The sequence below is a fragment of the Salvelinus alpinus genome, chromosome 26 (assembly GCF_045679555.1).
Source record: "Salvelinus alpinus chromosome 26, SLU_Salpinus.1, whole genome shotgun sequence".
Lineage (NCBI taxonomy): Eukaryota > Metazoa > Chordata > Actinopteri > Salmoniformes > Salmonidae > Salvelinus > Salvelinus alpinus.
The window spans coordinates 16,242,725-16,256,564 of record NC_092111.1 but is presented as its reverse complement, the minus strand read 5'-3'; the positions used below and the strand labels follow the sequence as shown (position 1 = coordinate 16,256,564).

The 13,840-nt window shown below is 39.3% G+C and overlaps 1 protein-coding gene across 2 annotated transcripts; it reads left to right on the top strand.

The window, feature by feature from the left end:
• The first annotated feature begins 3,090 nt into the window (after positions 1-3,090).
• polr3gla (RNA polymerase III subunit GL a) lies at positions 3,091-12,492 on the top strand. Of its 2 annotated transcripts, none has more exons than XM_071368022.1 (8): positions 3,091-3,183; positions 3,779-3,914; positions 4,281-4,410; positions 5,229-5,297; positions 5,654-5,710; positions 10,336-10,406; positions 10,548-10,667; positions 11,690-12,492. In XM_071368022.1, exons 2-8 carry the CDS (start codon positions 3,795-3,797, stop codon positions 11,774-11,776), a joined length of 654 nt encoding a protein of 217 aa, XP_071224123.1. In that variant the 5' UTR covers positions 3,091-3,183; positions 3,779-3,794; the 3' UTR covers positions 11,777-12,492. The 2 variants fall into 2 exon arrangements, with proteins under 2 accessions (XP_071224123.1, XP_071224122.1); XM_071368021.1 differs by having other exon boundaries at positions 3,125-3,309.
• Positions 12,493-13,840: the final 1,348 nt, after the last annotated feature.

Sequence of the window (13,840 nt, the reverse complement as noted above, 5' to 3'; positions counted from 1 at the left end):
CCTGTAGGCCATGGGCTCAACAGCGTATTATGTCAGTTTTTGGTCAAATAGGTTATAGAATAAAGGGTTAGGGCACATCACCATCCCAATGGCCATAGAGAGACTTAAGTAAAGCCAAAGGACCATCGAAAGACCCAATGGAAACACTGCAATAATATTGGCACTTAAAAATGTCTGACCTGTATTGTTCACTGGCCTCAAGAAAGAGTTTGGGGTTTTTCACCATCTTATGCACTGACAACCTGTATGGTTTGGTTGTGAGATTATGACCAACACTGTTAGAGTGGAAGCTATGAGGAGCTGAACCAACAAGGTAATCTACTGATTTGGATCAATCTCATGATAGTTAACACTACTATCACTGGGTGTGTGCAGTTTGGCAGGCCTGACATGACGGGCTTACATTTAGTCCTACGGCAGAGTAGTCTGAAGATTGCATACAAGCTCTGCCCACTGGAAACACAGATTTGGTGTGTCAAGTGCACTCATGCAGTGGCCTATGAAATTTCAAGTTCCCTTTCCTAGTTCTCGTAAGTTATTTATACTGAACACACACCAAGTCATTATGAAACTACCTTGGGTTTGATTGGCAGGTGCAATATGTAGATGTGAATGGAAGTTTACATTCAGAAGAGAGTTTTTTTGTTGCTTATACAATTGTCAATCAATTCCCACTTTTGTGGTTGGTTAGTATAGGATGTCATAAAAGAAATGTTTGTCGGGGTACATTTTCTTTCCCACCCCATCATATATTTGATTTGGCTGTCTCATTTTTTTTCCTATGTCCTCTTGCTACAAAGCTGGACTTGTATATTGAAGATCCTTTCTCTCTCTTGCAGACTGTAATAGATGAATCCACACACCTTGGTAATTTCAACCAATCTTTTTTCTTTTTTTAAATGTCAAATGTTTTAGGGTTTTTAAATGTCATTCTTCTATTTCTGATGTCTCAATTCAGTTAATTTTTTGTTTTGTTTGTAATGTTTTAAGTTTTCAAGAAAAAATAAAAACAATAATTAAACAACATTTTATTGACTGAAATAAAAAATGACACGATATTTGCTAGGTCAGAAGTAATAATGACTTATTGTACATAAGCTTTTTTTCTCCCTTCAAAAAAAAATGGTATATTGTGTAGAAAAGCAAACAAAAAGCCATGAATATAGTGAAGCTTGTCATTTCGTTTTGTGATCACTGTGTATTATTGTGTAACAAATGTGCAAAATGTATGGGATTATTATTCTCTTATTTTTTTTACACATTTTCTCCCTGGATGTATTTTTTTGTTGTTGTAGTAAGTAGTGTTTGCTGGAAAAGTGGTCATTGTTCTGATGGAGTTAGATCCATTCCACATGCTTCGAGCGTGAAGAATGTCAAGTTCACGTATGTTTGTTGTATGTTCTATTAGAAACTCAACACTGTTCAGTGTATTTCTTACTTTGGTTGAGCCCATGCAGACTTCATGTGTGAGGATGTGGCATGGATCAAAGCGCTGACGGACAGTACTACCCCGGGATGGTCATCAAATCCACAGATCTCTCTGTGTTTTGTTGACTTCAATTTCTGTACTGAACTACAGGGCTACCCATGTCTGAAATGACAAGTTAAAACATGTACATTTCCTTTGCTTTCTTCCATATTTCTATTAATATGAAAATGTGACATTTTGTAATGCTCATGTTTTCCATTGGAACATATAAATTGTCTAAATTGTCTTTTTTTTTTTAAGTATTTGTTTTTAATCTAGTGTGCTAGGAGCTGTTGGAGATGAGTGAAATATTGCCCTCATCACCATTTTGTTCTGGTCAACATCTGTTTTGGGGGAATTTTCATGGCGTTATCAAACTGACAATACTGTATATTGACTGCCATATAAGTGAGTTAAAAAAGAATGGGGTTGTGACTAAAACATTTTAAGGCAGATAAAGCTGCCCATCAGGACAGTGTTAGTTATGGGGTTTACTAATCGTGATGTCATTCTGATGGAGGACTGATCACATTTCCTGGCTACACAAATGTATAATATTATTTTATTGGTATAATTTCATTTACTCTTGGCATATTAGTTATTGTTGGAAATACAGGTAACTTTTTGAAGGGGAGGGAGGGGGCGATTTATTGCAAATCATTTTCTAAATTTGATGTGAATATGCTGAAATCTTTTCTTTTTATACATATAAAATTAACTGCAATTCCTCAGTTTGAACATTGCATAATGTTGATGTTGTATATTACATTTGTGAGAAAAAAATGACATTGATAATGACTCAATCTGTATCAATTGAATGGACATTGGGGAATGGATGAAAACATTAAAATGAATTTTGATCCTATAAAAAAAAGCCCTTTTTGTTTTATTTTGATTTCAAATGTAAATCCTGACCTTTTGCACATACTTAATATTTAAATGTCTTCAAATATATATAAAAAAAATAAAAATAAATATTGATGCTGTTTGAAAACTGCCAGTTGATTAATAATGATTATGCATTGACTGAAAAAATAAGCTAATTTTGGAGGAAATAACTTTGTAATATTTATCTCTTGCAAGCTATGTTTAATAAAGGATGGAACGATTTACTTCTGTAGTGTGACTTGTGCTCTGTTAAAGGAAATATCCCCAGTATTTCCTGTGAAGTCACTATAGGGGTAGATGTGAAATGTAAAGTAATTATTTGGCATTACATACCATTTAAGAGTCTAACCTTTTCAGCAACACAAGCACAAAGCTAACAGGCAAATCTAAAATTCACTCCGAACTAAACACCACACCCTTACTTTCTCAAACAATCGTAAATCATTGTACATAAGCCATTGGCAAATAACAAAATACGCTAGGAATAATAGTGCCATCAGGTGGCAGCACTGGCCGAGCTATTTGGGGGCGAATGAGAAAAGCATCAATGTCTTGTAGGCTGTTTTTCCTTATTGCCCAGACAGAAGAATGAATTAATAACAATTACTACATTTTTGTCTATGATATGGCTCACCACAACTGCTAAAAAACACTAACACATTTTTTAGGGGAAATTGTGTCATTGTAGATTAAATTGGAAACGATCATTCTATATCAGTACTTGGCAGTAGGGCGGAACAATTCCTCACAGAATATGTTTCATGAGACATTCAAGGCTGACGGAACACACGTTTACTCCAGTTGAAAACATCCGGCAGTCTGCACGTGTGGGTTTATTCCTAACATGTTGAATGTTCTACAGTATAAGCAACATATGTATTATAGCCTGCAGTTTATTAGAAGGCTCAACCTGCAAGCTTAATCGTTAGCTTCATCGCTATCAAACCATTTAGGTAACGTTAAGTGGAAACAATACCATGCCAGAATGACCCTTAGCGGTGAAATATAGCTAGCTAGCTTGAATGCCAGCCAATACTAATGTTAGTTAGCTGGCTATACAACAACCACAATGCTGCACTGGATGGCAGTTAAAATATCACGGCTAGCTAGATATTTTGCCTGCTAAAAAATGTGATGTAATCATGTGTGAAATTAACTCTCGAGAACTCAGGCCCATACAGCAGTCAGTAGGGCAAGGGTGAAATGCAATAGCTACTGTAATTAGCTTTCCTATTCTGTATGGACTCCCATGTGGTTATTGAGTGCTAGCTACCTGACTAGTTACTAGCAATCTATAAACAGGTAAATTGGGGCCCAAGTGTTGGGAGCCCTGTCTCAAATGCTAGTTAGATATCCACAATACTGGCTGTTATGTGCGTTTGTGTTTGTTAGGCTACTATCAGTTTTCTTTCATGCATTTAGCTACAGACTCATCACCATGGCTGGAAGAGGCAGGGGTCGTGGAAGGGGTCAGATGACCTTCAACCTGGAGGACTTGGGCATAGGAAGGGGAGACAGCCTGCCCCCCACCACCTTTAAGCCCTCACCCCTCTTCCCTGTGAGTGTGCACATGGAGTCAGGGCTTGTAACATAGCCTAGACTTACCTTGCCACTGTTGCTTATAGTGCTCTTGTCTTGAGCGTCACAAAATTAAAATAATTACAGTTATCTAATATTACTAGTAATGTAATGGAGACATGTTTTGTTTTTCTCTTAGAGGCATTTTTTCTCTCTGAGGTACAATATCATTTGTATGGACACTGACTGGTTTAAACACACAATATTGCCTACCATCCTCTAACTGGGTTGCAGTATTTTGAAATACTGTATAGTAATTTAAATGTAGTAATGTCTTTGCTTACTGCTAGTGTTGTGGCGCTATAACAACCCAGCCTCTTGATCTGTCCCCCCTCCTTAACCTCAGCCCATGCCAGTCCAGCCTGTGCCCCTGCAGACAGGAGAGGAGGTGGAGTACATGCTGGCTCTGAAACAGGAACTGAGGGCTGCCAACAAGACCCTGCCCTTCTACATCAGACGGGCCGCTCCCAAAAGAGGTAAGCCAGCACACACAGGATTGAAAGTAGAGTTAGCGATGCACAAAGTAAAGGGCAATATCAGGCCAATTTCCGCAAACAAGTAAGGGCATTGAAGCGTGAGGCTCTGCCATTTTGGTCCCATAGCTATCACGTTGTAGCTATTGAATTGCACATGCACAACTACTCTGATACTCGGTGAGTGCATTGTCTTGCATCGCGCTCATCTGCAACATCTGCGGTGCTGCTCGTTGTAATGTCATATTGCCGAGTTTCATTTTAAGGGGTGGAGAAATCGTAGAATGTTATTAACCGTGATTGAGCTAAGTTCCAAAGTCATATGGTTAATGTTATTTGTAAACTTTTAAAGAAAATTGCAAGTTTTTGTTATGTCATTTGTCGCGCGTGAAATAATTTCGTAAGACTCGAAAGTATGCATCTTAGAAATAGTTTTCACATACAATGTGTATATGTCTGAACTCAATCAAATACGCTTCCCAAAATGTATAAGATTGCTGAAATACAACCTTTGTTTTTGATTGGCAAATTTAAAAAATGTTCAAAGTCCCTTTAGGTAGCCAATTTATCAGCTGTCCATGTAAACCGGATTGTAAGGGCAAAGCATGTAAATGTTTAAATCAATCTATTATATTATCAAAGTATTCACAATAATCGGGTTATTGAATGCATGTAAAAGTACCCAGTTATGATGGATGTTAATGTATGTCAGACAAATGGTATAGAAGGTTTTGTAATGGAGTGTTATACTTGTTTTCCCTTGCTGGTATTATATGAATAGGACATTATTAGTTGTAATTATGCTGGTGTTTCCATTGTAGATGTCGATCGCTACTCTGATAAGTACCAGAGCGGAGAGCCCAAGGACAGTGCCATCGAGTGGAGCCCAGGTGAGTGATGATGGGCTGGTTTGTGGAAATACTGGGGGTTAGAATCTGCACCCAACTGATCACAGAACAGTTGTTTCTTTCATAAACTATTTAGTTCTCTGTGCCACTTTCCTGCTGCTAGTAGTCTTCAGTGGCAACTCCTAGCCAGGCTGTCGGTCCTTTTTCTGGTGCTTTCTTTTGATGCAGTGTTGGTATATGTCCAGCAGATGGTGCCAGACAAGTCCATTTCTGGTCTGAATTTATCTGATTTTTAATCTTGTGCTGTGGTGTCATTATTCCTTATACTGTGAATAAGATCCATTATGGTGTATTTTTCTGTGTTAACATGTTTCTCTTTTTCTATGGTTCTGTTTCAGACTGGAGCAGATTACCTAAAGAGCTTTGCATTAAAGTGAGGAAGCCTCTGGCTAAAAGTGAGTACTTTGTCTGAAAGGCCTTGAGATTTGTGTGTGGAATTCAAACTTTGTGGAAGCCATGTATTGTTTTCAATTGAGAATTTTCTTTCCCAGATACTCAATAAGTGAACTAATATGTTCATCAACATATTTTCTTAGCTACTTACTTTGGCCTTTGAATTCCTTGCGAAACAATTTTGAACCGCTTCCCACCCCTTCTGTCAAGGGCTGTAACCAGGGTTTGAGTTTTAGTGAGGTCCGTTAAAAAAAACGTTGAAATGCTATTTGGTGAACAGCAAAAATGACCCCAGCCATTCTCAACTTGGCTGCTGTAGGTTCGTTCACCTCAGTCGTTCTACAAACACATGGCCTATTAGTTTTATAATTGTAATGTTATGTGAGAAATCGTTCACACTGACATGTAGCGTCAGGGACGAAATGAAAACGTATGGCATTTTACAACTTTGTTTGCATGTTAATCTAGGCCTATAGGGAAGATAGGCCATGCGAAGATGTTCATATTCAAACATATCATACTTTTTGTAAGTTCTTATCTTGTTTGATAAGATAAGTACAGATTTTCTGAGGCCCAAGTTTAGGAAGCACTGTAGTAACTTCTCTCTCTGCTTGCTTCCTCTCTCTCCTCTGCTACCTCCTGCATGAATTGCAGCCTGCCCCAGCCTCAACACTGAGTGCCACATGCCCACATCACTGTCTGTCTCAGTAGCCTACTCTCTGTAAATGAAACCTATTATGAGAACGTATTGGTGTATCGTTTGCTCCTGCTGAGGTAGGATGAAGTAAGAAGCTAAGTAATACTAGCCAGAGACCTTCAACGTTACTGCAATAGAAGTCTCTGCCGGCAGCTAGCCACCTAACTGACTGACATAAGTGACTGTTTACCAGTTGTGCATTATCCGAGAGTCCGTTTTTGTTTGGGGGATGTTTGTAGATACGAACAGAGTCGCGAGACGGTTTTAAAATTGCCTTTTGTCCGAAATCTCACAAACGCACTTTCAGCAGCATCTCTTCTTGTTTACTTGAACTGACTGTGGGCTGGGGTAGTTTGTTTCACGTCTCAGGCCCTCGTGAGGCCTGTGCCACGAGAGAGTGGAGTTAGCCTTTTGAGAGACTGGTGAATGTTCTCCTAAAAAGGCAAATCCAGGAGGCATATCCGGGGGACGCAGGTGAACATAATGAACAAACCACTGTTCATGATTCCACTCGTTCGCAAAGAGGCAGGCACAATTAGAACGTTGTCAGATAAAAAATAAGCGTTCTGAGTTTTAATCAACGCTTGGAGCAATATTTAGATGTTGGCCCATAATAAATTATCTTTATTGTGTACAAAATACTCTAAGTATACAAAACAATAAACATAGACTGACCAGGTGAAAGCTATGATCCCTTATTGATGTCACTTGTTAAATCCACTTCAATCCGTGTAGATGAAGGGGAGGAGACAGGTTAAAGAAGGATTTTTAAGCCATGAAACAATTGAAACATGGATTGTGTGTGTGTGCCATCCAGAGGGTTAATGGGCAAGACAAAATATTTAAGTGTCTTTGAACGGGGTATGGTAGTAAGTGCCAGGCGCACTAGTTTGTGTCAAGAACTACAACGCTGCTGGGTTTTTCACGCTCAACTGTTTCCTGTGTGTATCAAGAATGGTCCACTACCCAAAGGACATCCAGCTATACTCAGTATATACAGTGCATTCGGAAAGTATTCAGACCCCTTCCCATTTTCCACTTTTTGTTACCTTACAGCGTTATTCTCCAGAGGACCTCTGTCAGAGTGACCATCTGGTTCTTGGTTACCTCCCTGACCAAGGCACTTCTCCCCCGATTGCTCGGTTTTGCCAGGCGGCCAGCTCTAGGAAGAGTCTTGGTGGTTCCAAACTTCATCCATTTAAGAATGATAGAGGCCACTGTGTTCTTGGGGACCTTCAATGCTGCAGACATTTTTTGGTACCCTTCCCCAGATCTGTGCCTCGACACAATCCTGTCTCAGAGCTCTACGGACAATTCCTTTGACTTCAAGGCTTGGTTTTTGCTCTGACATGCACTTTCAAATGTTGCACCTTTATATAGACAGGTGTGTTCCTTTCCAAATCCTGTCCAATTGAATTCACTTCAATCAAGTTGTAGAAACATCTCAAGGATGATCAATGGAAACAGGATGCATCTGAGCTCAATTGTGTGTGTGTGTGTGTGTGTGTGTGTGTGTGTGTGTGTGTGTGTGTGTGTGTGTGTGTGTGTGTGTGTGTGTGTGTGTGTGTGTGTGTGTGTGTGTGTGTGTGTGTGTGTGTGTGTGTGTGTGTGTGTGTGTGTGTTAGAGGTTGACCGATTATGATTTTTCAACGCCGATACCGATTATTGAAGGACCAAAAAAAGCCGATACCGATTAATTGGCCGATTTAATTTTGTACTTTTTTAAAATTTGTAATAAGGACAATTACAACAATACTGAATGTACACTTTTATTTTAACTTAATATAATACATCAATCAAATAAATATCGCCTCAAATAAATAATTAAACATGTTCAATTTGGTTTAAATAATGCAAAAACAAAGTGTTGGAGAAGAAAGTAAAAGTGCAATATGTGCCATGTAAGAAAGCTAACGTTTAAGTTCCTTGCTCAGAACATGAGAACATATGAAAGCTGGTGGTTCCTTTTAACATGAGTCTTCAATATTCCCATATAAGAAGTTTTAGGTTGAGGTTATTATAGGAATTATAGGACTATTTCTCTCTATACCATTTGTATTTCATATACCTTTGACTATTGGATGTTCTTATAGGCACTTTAGTATTGCCAGTGTAACAGTATAGCTTCCGTCACTCTCCTCGCCCCTACCTGGGCTCGAACCAGGAACACATCGACAACAGCCACCCTCGAAGCAGCGTTACCCATCGCACCACAAAAGCCGCAGCCCTTGCAGAGCAAGGGGAACAACTGCTCCAAGTCTCAGAGCGAGTGACGTTTGAAACGCTATTAGCGCGCACCCCGCTAACTAGCTAGCCATTTCACATCGGTTACACCAGCCTAATCTCGGGAGTTGATAGGCTTGAAGTCATAAACAGCGCAATGCTTGAAGCATTGCGAAGAGCTGCTGGCGAACGCACGAAAGTGCTGTTTGAATGAATGCTTACGAGCCTGCTGCTGCCTACCGCCGCTCAGTCAGACTGCTCTATCAAATATCAAATCATAGACTTAATTATAACATAATAACACACAGAAATACGAGCCTTAGGTCATTAATATCCCGTGTGGCTCAGTTGGTAGAGCATGGCGCTTGCAACGCCAGGGTTGTGGGTTCATTCCCCACGGGGGGACCAGGATGAATATGTATGAACTTTCCAATTTGTAAGTCGCTCTGGATAAGAGCGTCTGCTAAATGACTTAAATGTAAATGTAAATGTAATATGGTCAAATCCGGAAACTATAATTTCGAAAATAAAACGTGTATTCTTTCAGTGAAATACGGAACCGTTCCGTATTTTATCTAACGGGTGGTATCCATAAGTCTAAATATTCCGGTTACATTGCACAACCTTCAATGTTATGTCATAATTACGTAAAATTCTGGCAAATTAGTTCGCAACGAGCCAGGCGGCCCAAACTGTTGCATATACCCTGACTCTGCGTGCAATGAACGCAAGAGAAGTTACACAATTTCCCTAGTTTAATATTGCCTGCTAACCTGAATATCTTTTAACTAAATATGCAGGTTTAAAAATATATGCTTCTGTGTATTGATTTTAAGAAAGGCATTGATGTTTATGGTTAAGTACATTCGTGCAACGATTATGCTTTTTTTCACAAATGCGCTTTTGTTAAATCATCCACCGTTTGGCGAAGTTGGCTGTCTTTGCTAGGAAGAAATAGTCGTCACAGTTCGCAACGAGCCATGCAGCCCAAACTGCTGCATATACCCTGACTCTGTTGCACAGAACGCACGAGAAGTGACACAATTTCCCTAGTTAAAAGAAATTCATGTTAGCAGGAAATATTAACAAAATATGCAGGTTTAAAAATATATACTTGTGTCAATTAGCCTATCAGAAATTTCTAAAGCCATGACATCATTATATGGAATTTTCCAAGCTGTTTAAAGGCACAGTCAACTTAGTGTATGTAAACTTCTGACCCACTGGAATTGTGATACAGTGAAATAATCTGTCTGTAAACGATTGTTGGAAATATTACTTGTGTCATGCACAAAGTAGATGTCCTAGCCGACTTGCCAAAACTGTAGTTTGTTAACAAGAAATTTGTGGAGTGTTTGAAAAACGAGTTTTAATGATTCCAACCTAAGTGTATGTAAACGTCCGACTTCAACTGTGTATATATATAGAGATAGATAGATAGATAGATATATATATCTATGTAGATACATTTATTAGAAGTGTATGTAAACGTCCGACTTCAACTGTGTATATATATAGAGATATATATAGATATAGATATATATATAGATACATTTATTAGAAAAAAATTCACGAGGTCCTGACCTCTGTGTTCTCATATGTAGTTACGGCCATACTTCTGTCTTGTGCCATTTGTTGCCATGTCTGTTCTCCTTTTTTATTTATTTACTTTTAGGTTAACCTTCATGTTCCGTTCTTCTCTTCTAGGACATCCACCCCAAGTTAAACAGCCAAAGAAACCTCTTGTGGGAAAAGAGGAGATTCTCACCAAGCTGGAGGTAGGATACTACAAAAATTACTAACCTTTCTTCGAAAGGCTAGAGATCATACATTTATTCCTTTTAGTTACTGCTAATTAAGGGAGATTTGCATATACCGTGCTCTGGTTTTGATGTTTCGTGGAAATTCCCACCCTTCAGACTCTCGAAAAGAAAGAAGAGGCGGTGAACTCTGAGGAAGAGGAAGACGGGGAGAAAAAGAAGACGAACGAGGAAGAAGAACAGGCAGAGGAAGAGGAATTCGAGGAAGACTTTGAAGAGGTAAGGGGTATTGACGACTGATGTGGCCCATTTACGTTTTGTAACCCTCTCCTCTTTGAACCTGATTGTTATGGTCAGGGTTTTAGTGGTAAAAAAATGGGTGAAATGCCAGTTGAGATAATGGGCGGCGAGTAACACTGATGCTAACAACACTCGTTTATCATAATAGCTACTCAAATACTATTCACAAAATATATAAGTGCATAAACGGTGTTTAAGGTGTGTTTAGGCTCCATAAAATCCCCACCTTCTCATCAGAGGTCCATTAGCTGATAATAGCCGTCTTTTGGTCGCTAAAACCCCCCCATAAAAGCCGAAAATAAAAACATTGCCGGACACATTGTCCAGCAGAAAATATCCTGATGAAAATCCATATCTTCTTATAGTCACTTTGGCTATGCATGGAGATTGGTTCAGGTTGTCTTTCAATCATCAGTCGATTATTCCTGTCTGTCTTGAGCTTGCGCTCTTGCTTGCAAACTTGCCACATTTTATCAACTGGATCCGGCCTTCAGTTTCCCGTGCCATTGAGTTTGTGACAGACACGGCTGTATTTACTCAGGCCATAAGTGTTCTATGATGTTTTGCGAGATTCACCTCTCCAAATGAGGACTCACTGAAATGTCATACAAGTTCACAAAGGGGGAGTATTTTGATTAAGTAAGATGCCTTCCTCTAATATATGTTTGAATAGCTATGTCAAACATGCTAAAAACAGCTCAAATTAAACTAGCTAGCTACTATACCAAGAAGGTACAGACAAGTGGGGAAATGAAGCGACACTGAAACAGAGAATGTTGACAAGCCAGCGGGACCAAGGGAGATGTGCATTGTGCATAGAGCCATTGTTCACTTGGTAGGCTATCATTACTCCTTGCATAGCTCAATATTAATTGCAACCGACTCGATTCCATATGTGGTGTCATTTGGCAGTGGGGCACCCTTGCAAATTAAAATCTGGTCTTACCATGGGTCTCACAAGTTTTTCCTAATGGAAACGCTGCTTCTCATCTGCGTTCCAGGATACCGACTACATCATGTCTTACTTTGACAACGGAGAGGAGTTTGGAGGGGACAGCGACGACAACATTGACGAAGCTACTTACTGAGAGACCGTAAGAGTGCTGATAACACTAAATAGACTAGAAGAGGAGGCCTTAAGTAATCGTCCCTGTGGATGCAGATACAGTATTTTAATTACTTGTGGAGTCATTGGCCATGGTAACAGACATTGAATGCCTGCTGCTATTCAGCCATGACAGGTATAGTCTAAAACATGGAACGAACAATATGCTGCTATCTGATAACCTAGGTCCAAGACATGGAAGGTGGTGACTGCTGGTGGAAACAGTTGCTCAATGTAGATGTCTAGAGCGAATACTCAGACTTGTTGTATGTGGTGGTTTAAAGTCCCAAAGATACTAACTAGTCATGCTGACAGTTCCCCTCTCTTCAGCTATGTTGAGGTAGTAATGGGAGCTGATTTATTTACAGGCCATTGTTGCCTTTTATAACTTTAATAATAGATTTTATGGTTTTAATTAACAAATAATGTGCAATTGCAGTGATAGGGTTTTTAGAGTAAAGGCATGTTTTAGAGAAAGGTAATTTAGCTTTTACAATTCCTTGGTGTACCAATCTTTGTTTTTTAAAGTGTATACGACAATCAAAGTTTTTAATTACAGTTTTCAATGTCTTAGCTAATCGAAAAATTACCTTTGTTCATTTTAAATATTTTATTTCTGTAATGTGAAATTTCTGTTATGCGAGTTGAACATTTGAAAGTGTTGAATTTGATTCTCTGAATACATTTTAAAGAACTCTAGCAAATAGTTGTGTTTTGTATCAGCCAGCAGATGGCATATTACTCCAAGGTAAATCAAGGGGCGGTTTATGTTCACTGTGTGTAGTTGGTAGGTTATGCAGCTCACAAAAAAAAAAGTTATTCACCATTGCCAAGTAAAAGGCCATTTATAGTGGTGAGCTCCCAGAATGTTTCTTCTTCTATTTCTACCCTTGAAATGGTGTGATCCTCCATTTCATTGAACAAGGTTTAACATGTTGCCGTCAGCAGTGAAAATAAAACCCGAAGGGCAGAAAGTTTCCATTGCATGACTAGTTTTGAAAAAAGGCATTGTTTATTTGTTTACTCACACGTCTTCTGCTCTCTTACCATTTGGATTTTGAGAAATTCTCTATCCAAACAACATCAATAACACTTAAACGGGGTGGCAGGTAGCCTCAAGGTTAAAGTGTTGGGCCAGTAACTTAAAGGTTGTTAGAATCCCAAAGCTGACAAGTTGAAAGATCTGTCGCTGTGCCCTTGAGCAAGGCACTTACCACTAATTGCTCTTGGGACGCTAGACAATGGTGACCCTGGCTGTGACCCCACTTCCTGCAGGTGTCTCAGGGGGAGTTTCTGTTACATACAGAAACAGGACAAATATAAGCCGTCCCCTCAAATAATAATAATTTTTATAAAAAACCATGTCTATTTTGCCGCTCGACAGTCTGTTTACTACTCATTTAATCATAATTTATAGATCGGCAGGTAAGGGTGCTGTCGAGCGGCTAAATGTGCTTTACCATTGGGCCATCAGATTTGCCACCAATGCTCCTTATAGGACACATCACTGCACTCCTCTGTAAACTGGTCATCTCTGTATACCTGTCGCAAGACCCACTGGTTGATGCTTATTTATAAAACCCTTTTAGGCCTCACTCCCCCCTATCTGAGATGTCTACTGCAGCCCTCATACAACACCCGTTCTGCCAGTCACTAGCGACTGGAACGAGCTGCAACAAACATTCAAACTGGACAGTTTTATCTCAATCTCTTCATTCAAAGACTCAATCATGGACACTCTTACTGACAGTTGTGGCTGCTTTGCGTGATGTATTGTTGTCTTTAACTTTTTGTGCTGTTTGTCCCCATTAATGTTTGTACCATGTTTTGTGCTGCTACCATGTTGTGTTGCTATCATGTTGTCATGTTGTGTTGCTACCATGCTGTGTTGTCATGTGTTGCTGCCTTGCTATTTGGTTGTCTTAGGTCTCTCTTTATATAGTGTTGTGTTGTCTCTCTTGTGATATGTTTTGTCCTATATTTATATAAATATTTTTTAATCCTAGCCCCCGTCCCTGCAGGAGGCCTTTTGGTAGGCCATCATTGT

Excerpts from the sequence above, each read along its gene's own strand:
- polr3gla (XM_071368022.1), top strand. The coding sequence starts at position 3,795 with ATGGCTGGAAGAGGCAGGGGTCGTGGAAGGGGTCAGATGACCTTCAAC. Across the intron at positions 4,411-5,228 it reads ACGGGCCGCTCCCAAAAGAG|ATGTCGATCGCTACTCTGAT; the intron begins GTAAGCCAGCAC and ends TTTCCATTGTAG. Across the intron at positions 10,668-11,689 it reads TCGAGGAAGACTTTGAAGAG|GATACCGACTACATCATGTC; the intron begins GTAAGGGGTATT and ends TCTGCGTTCCAG.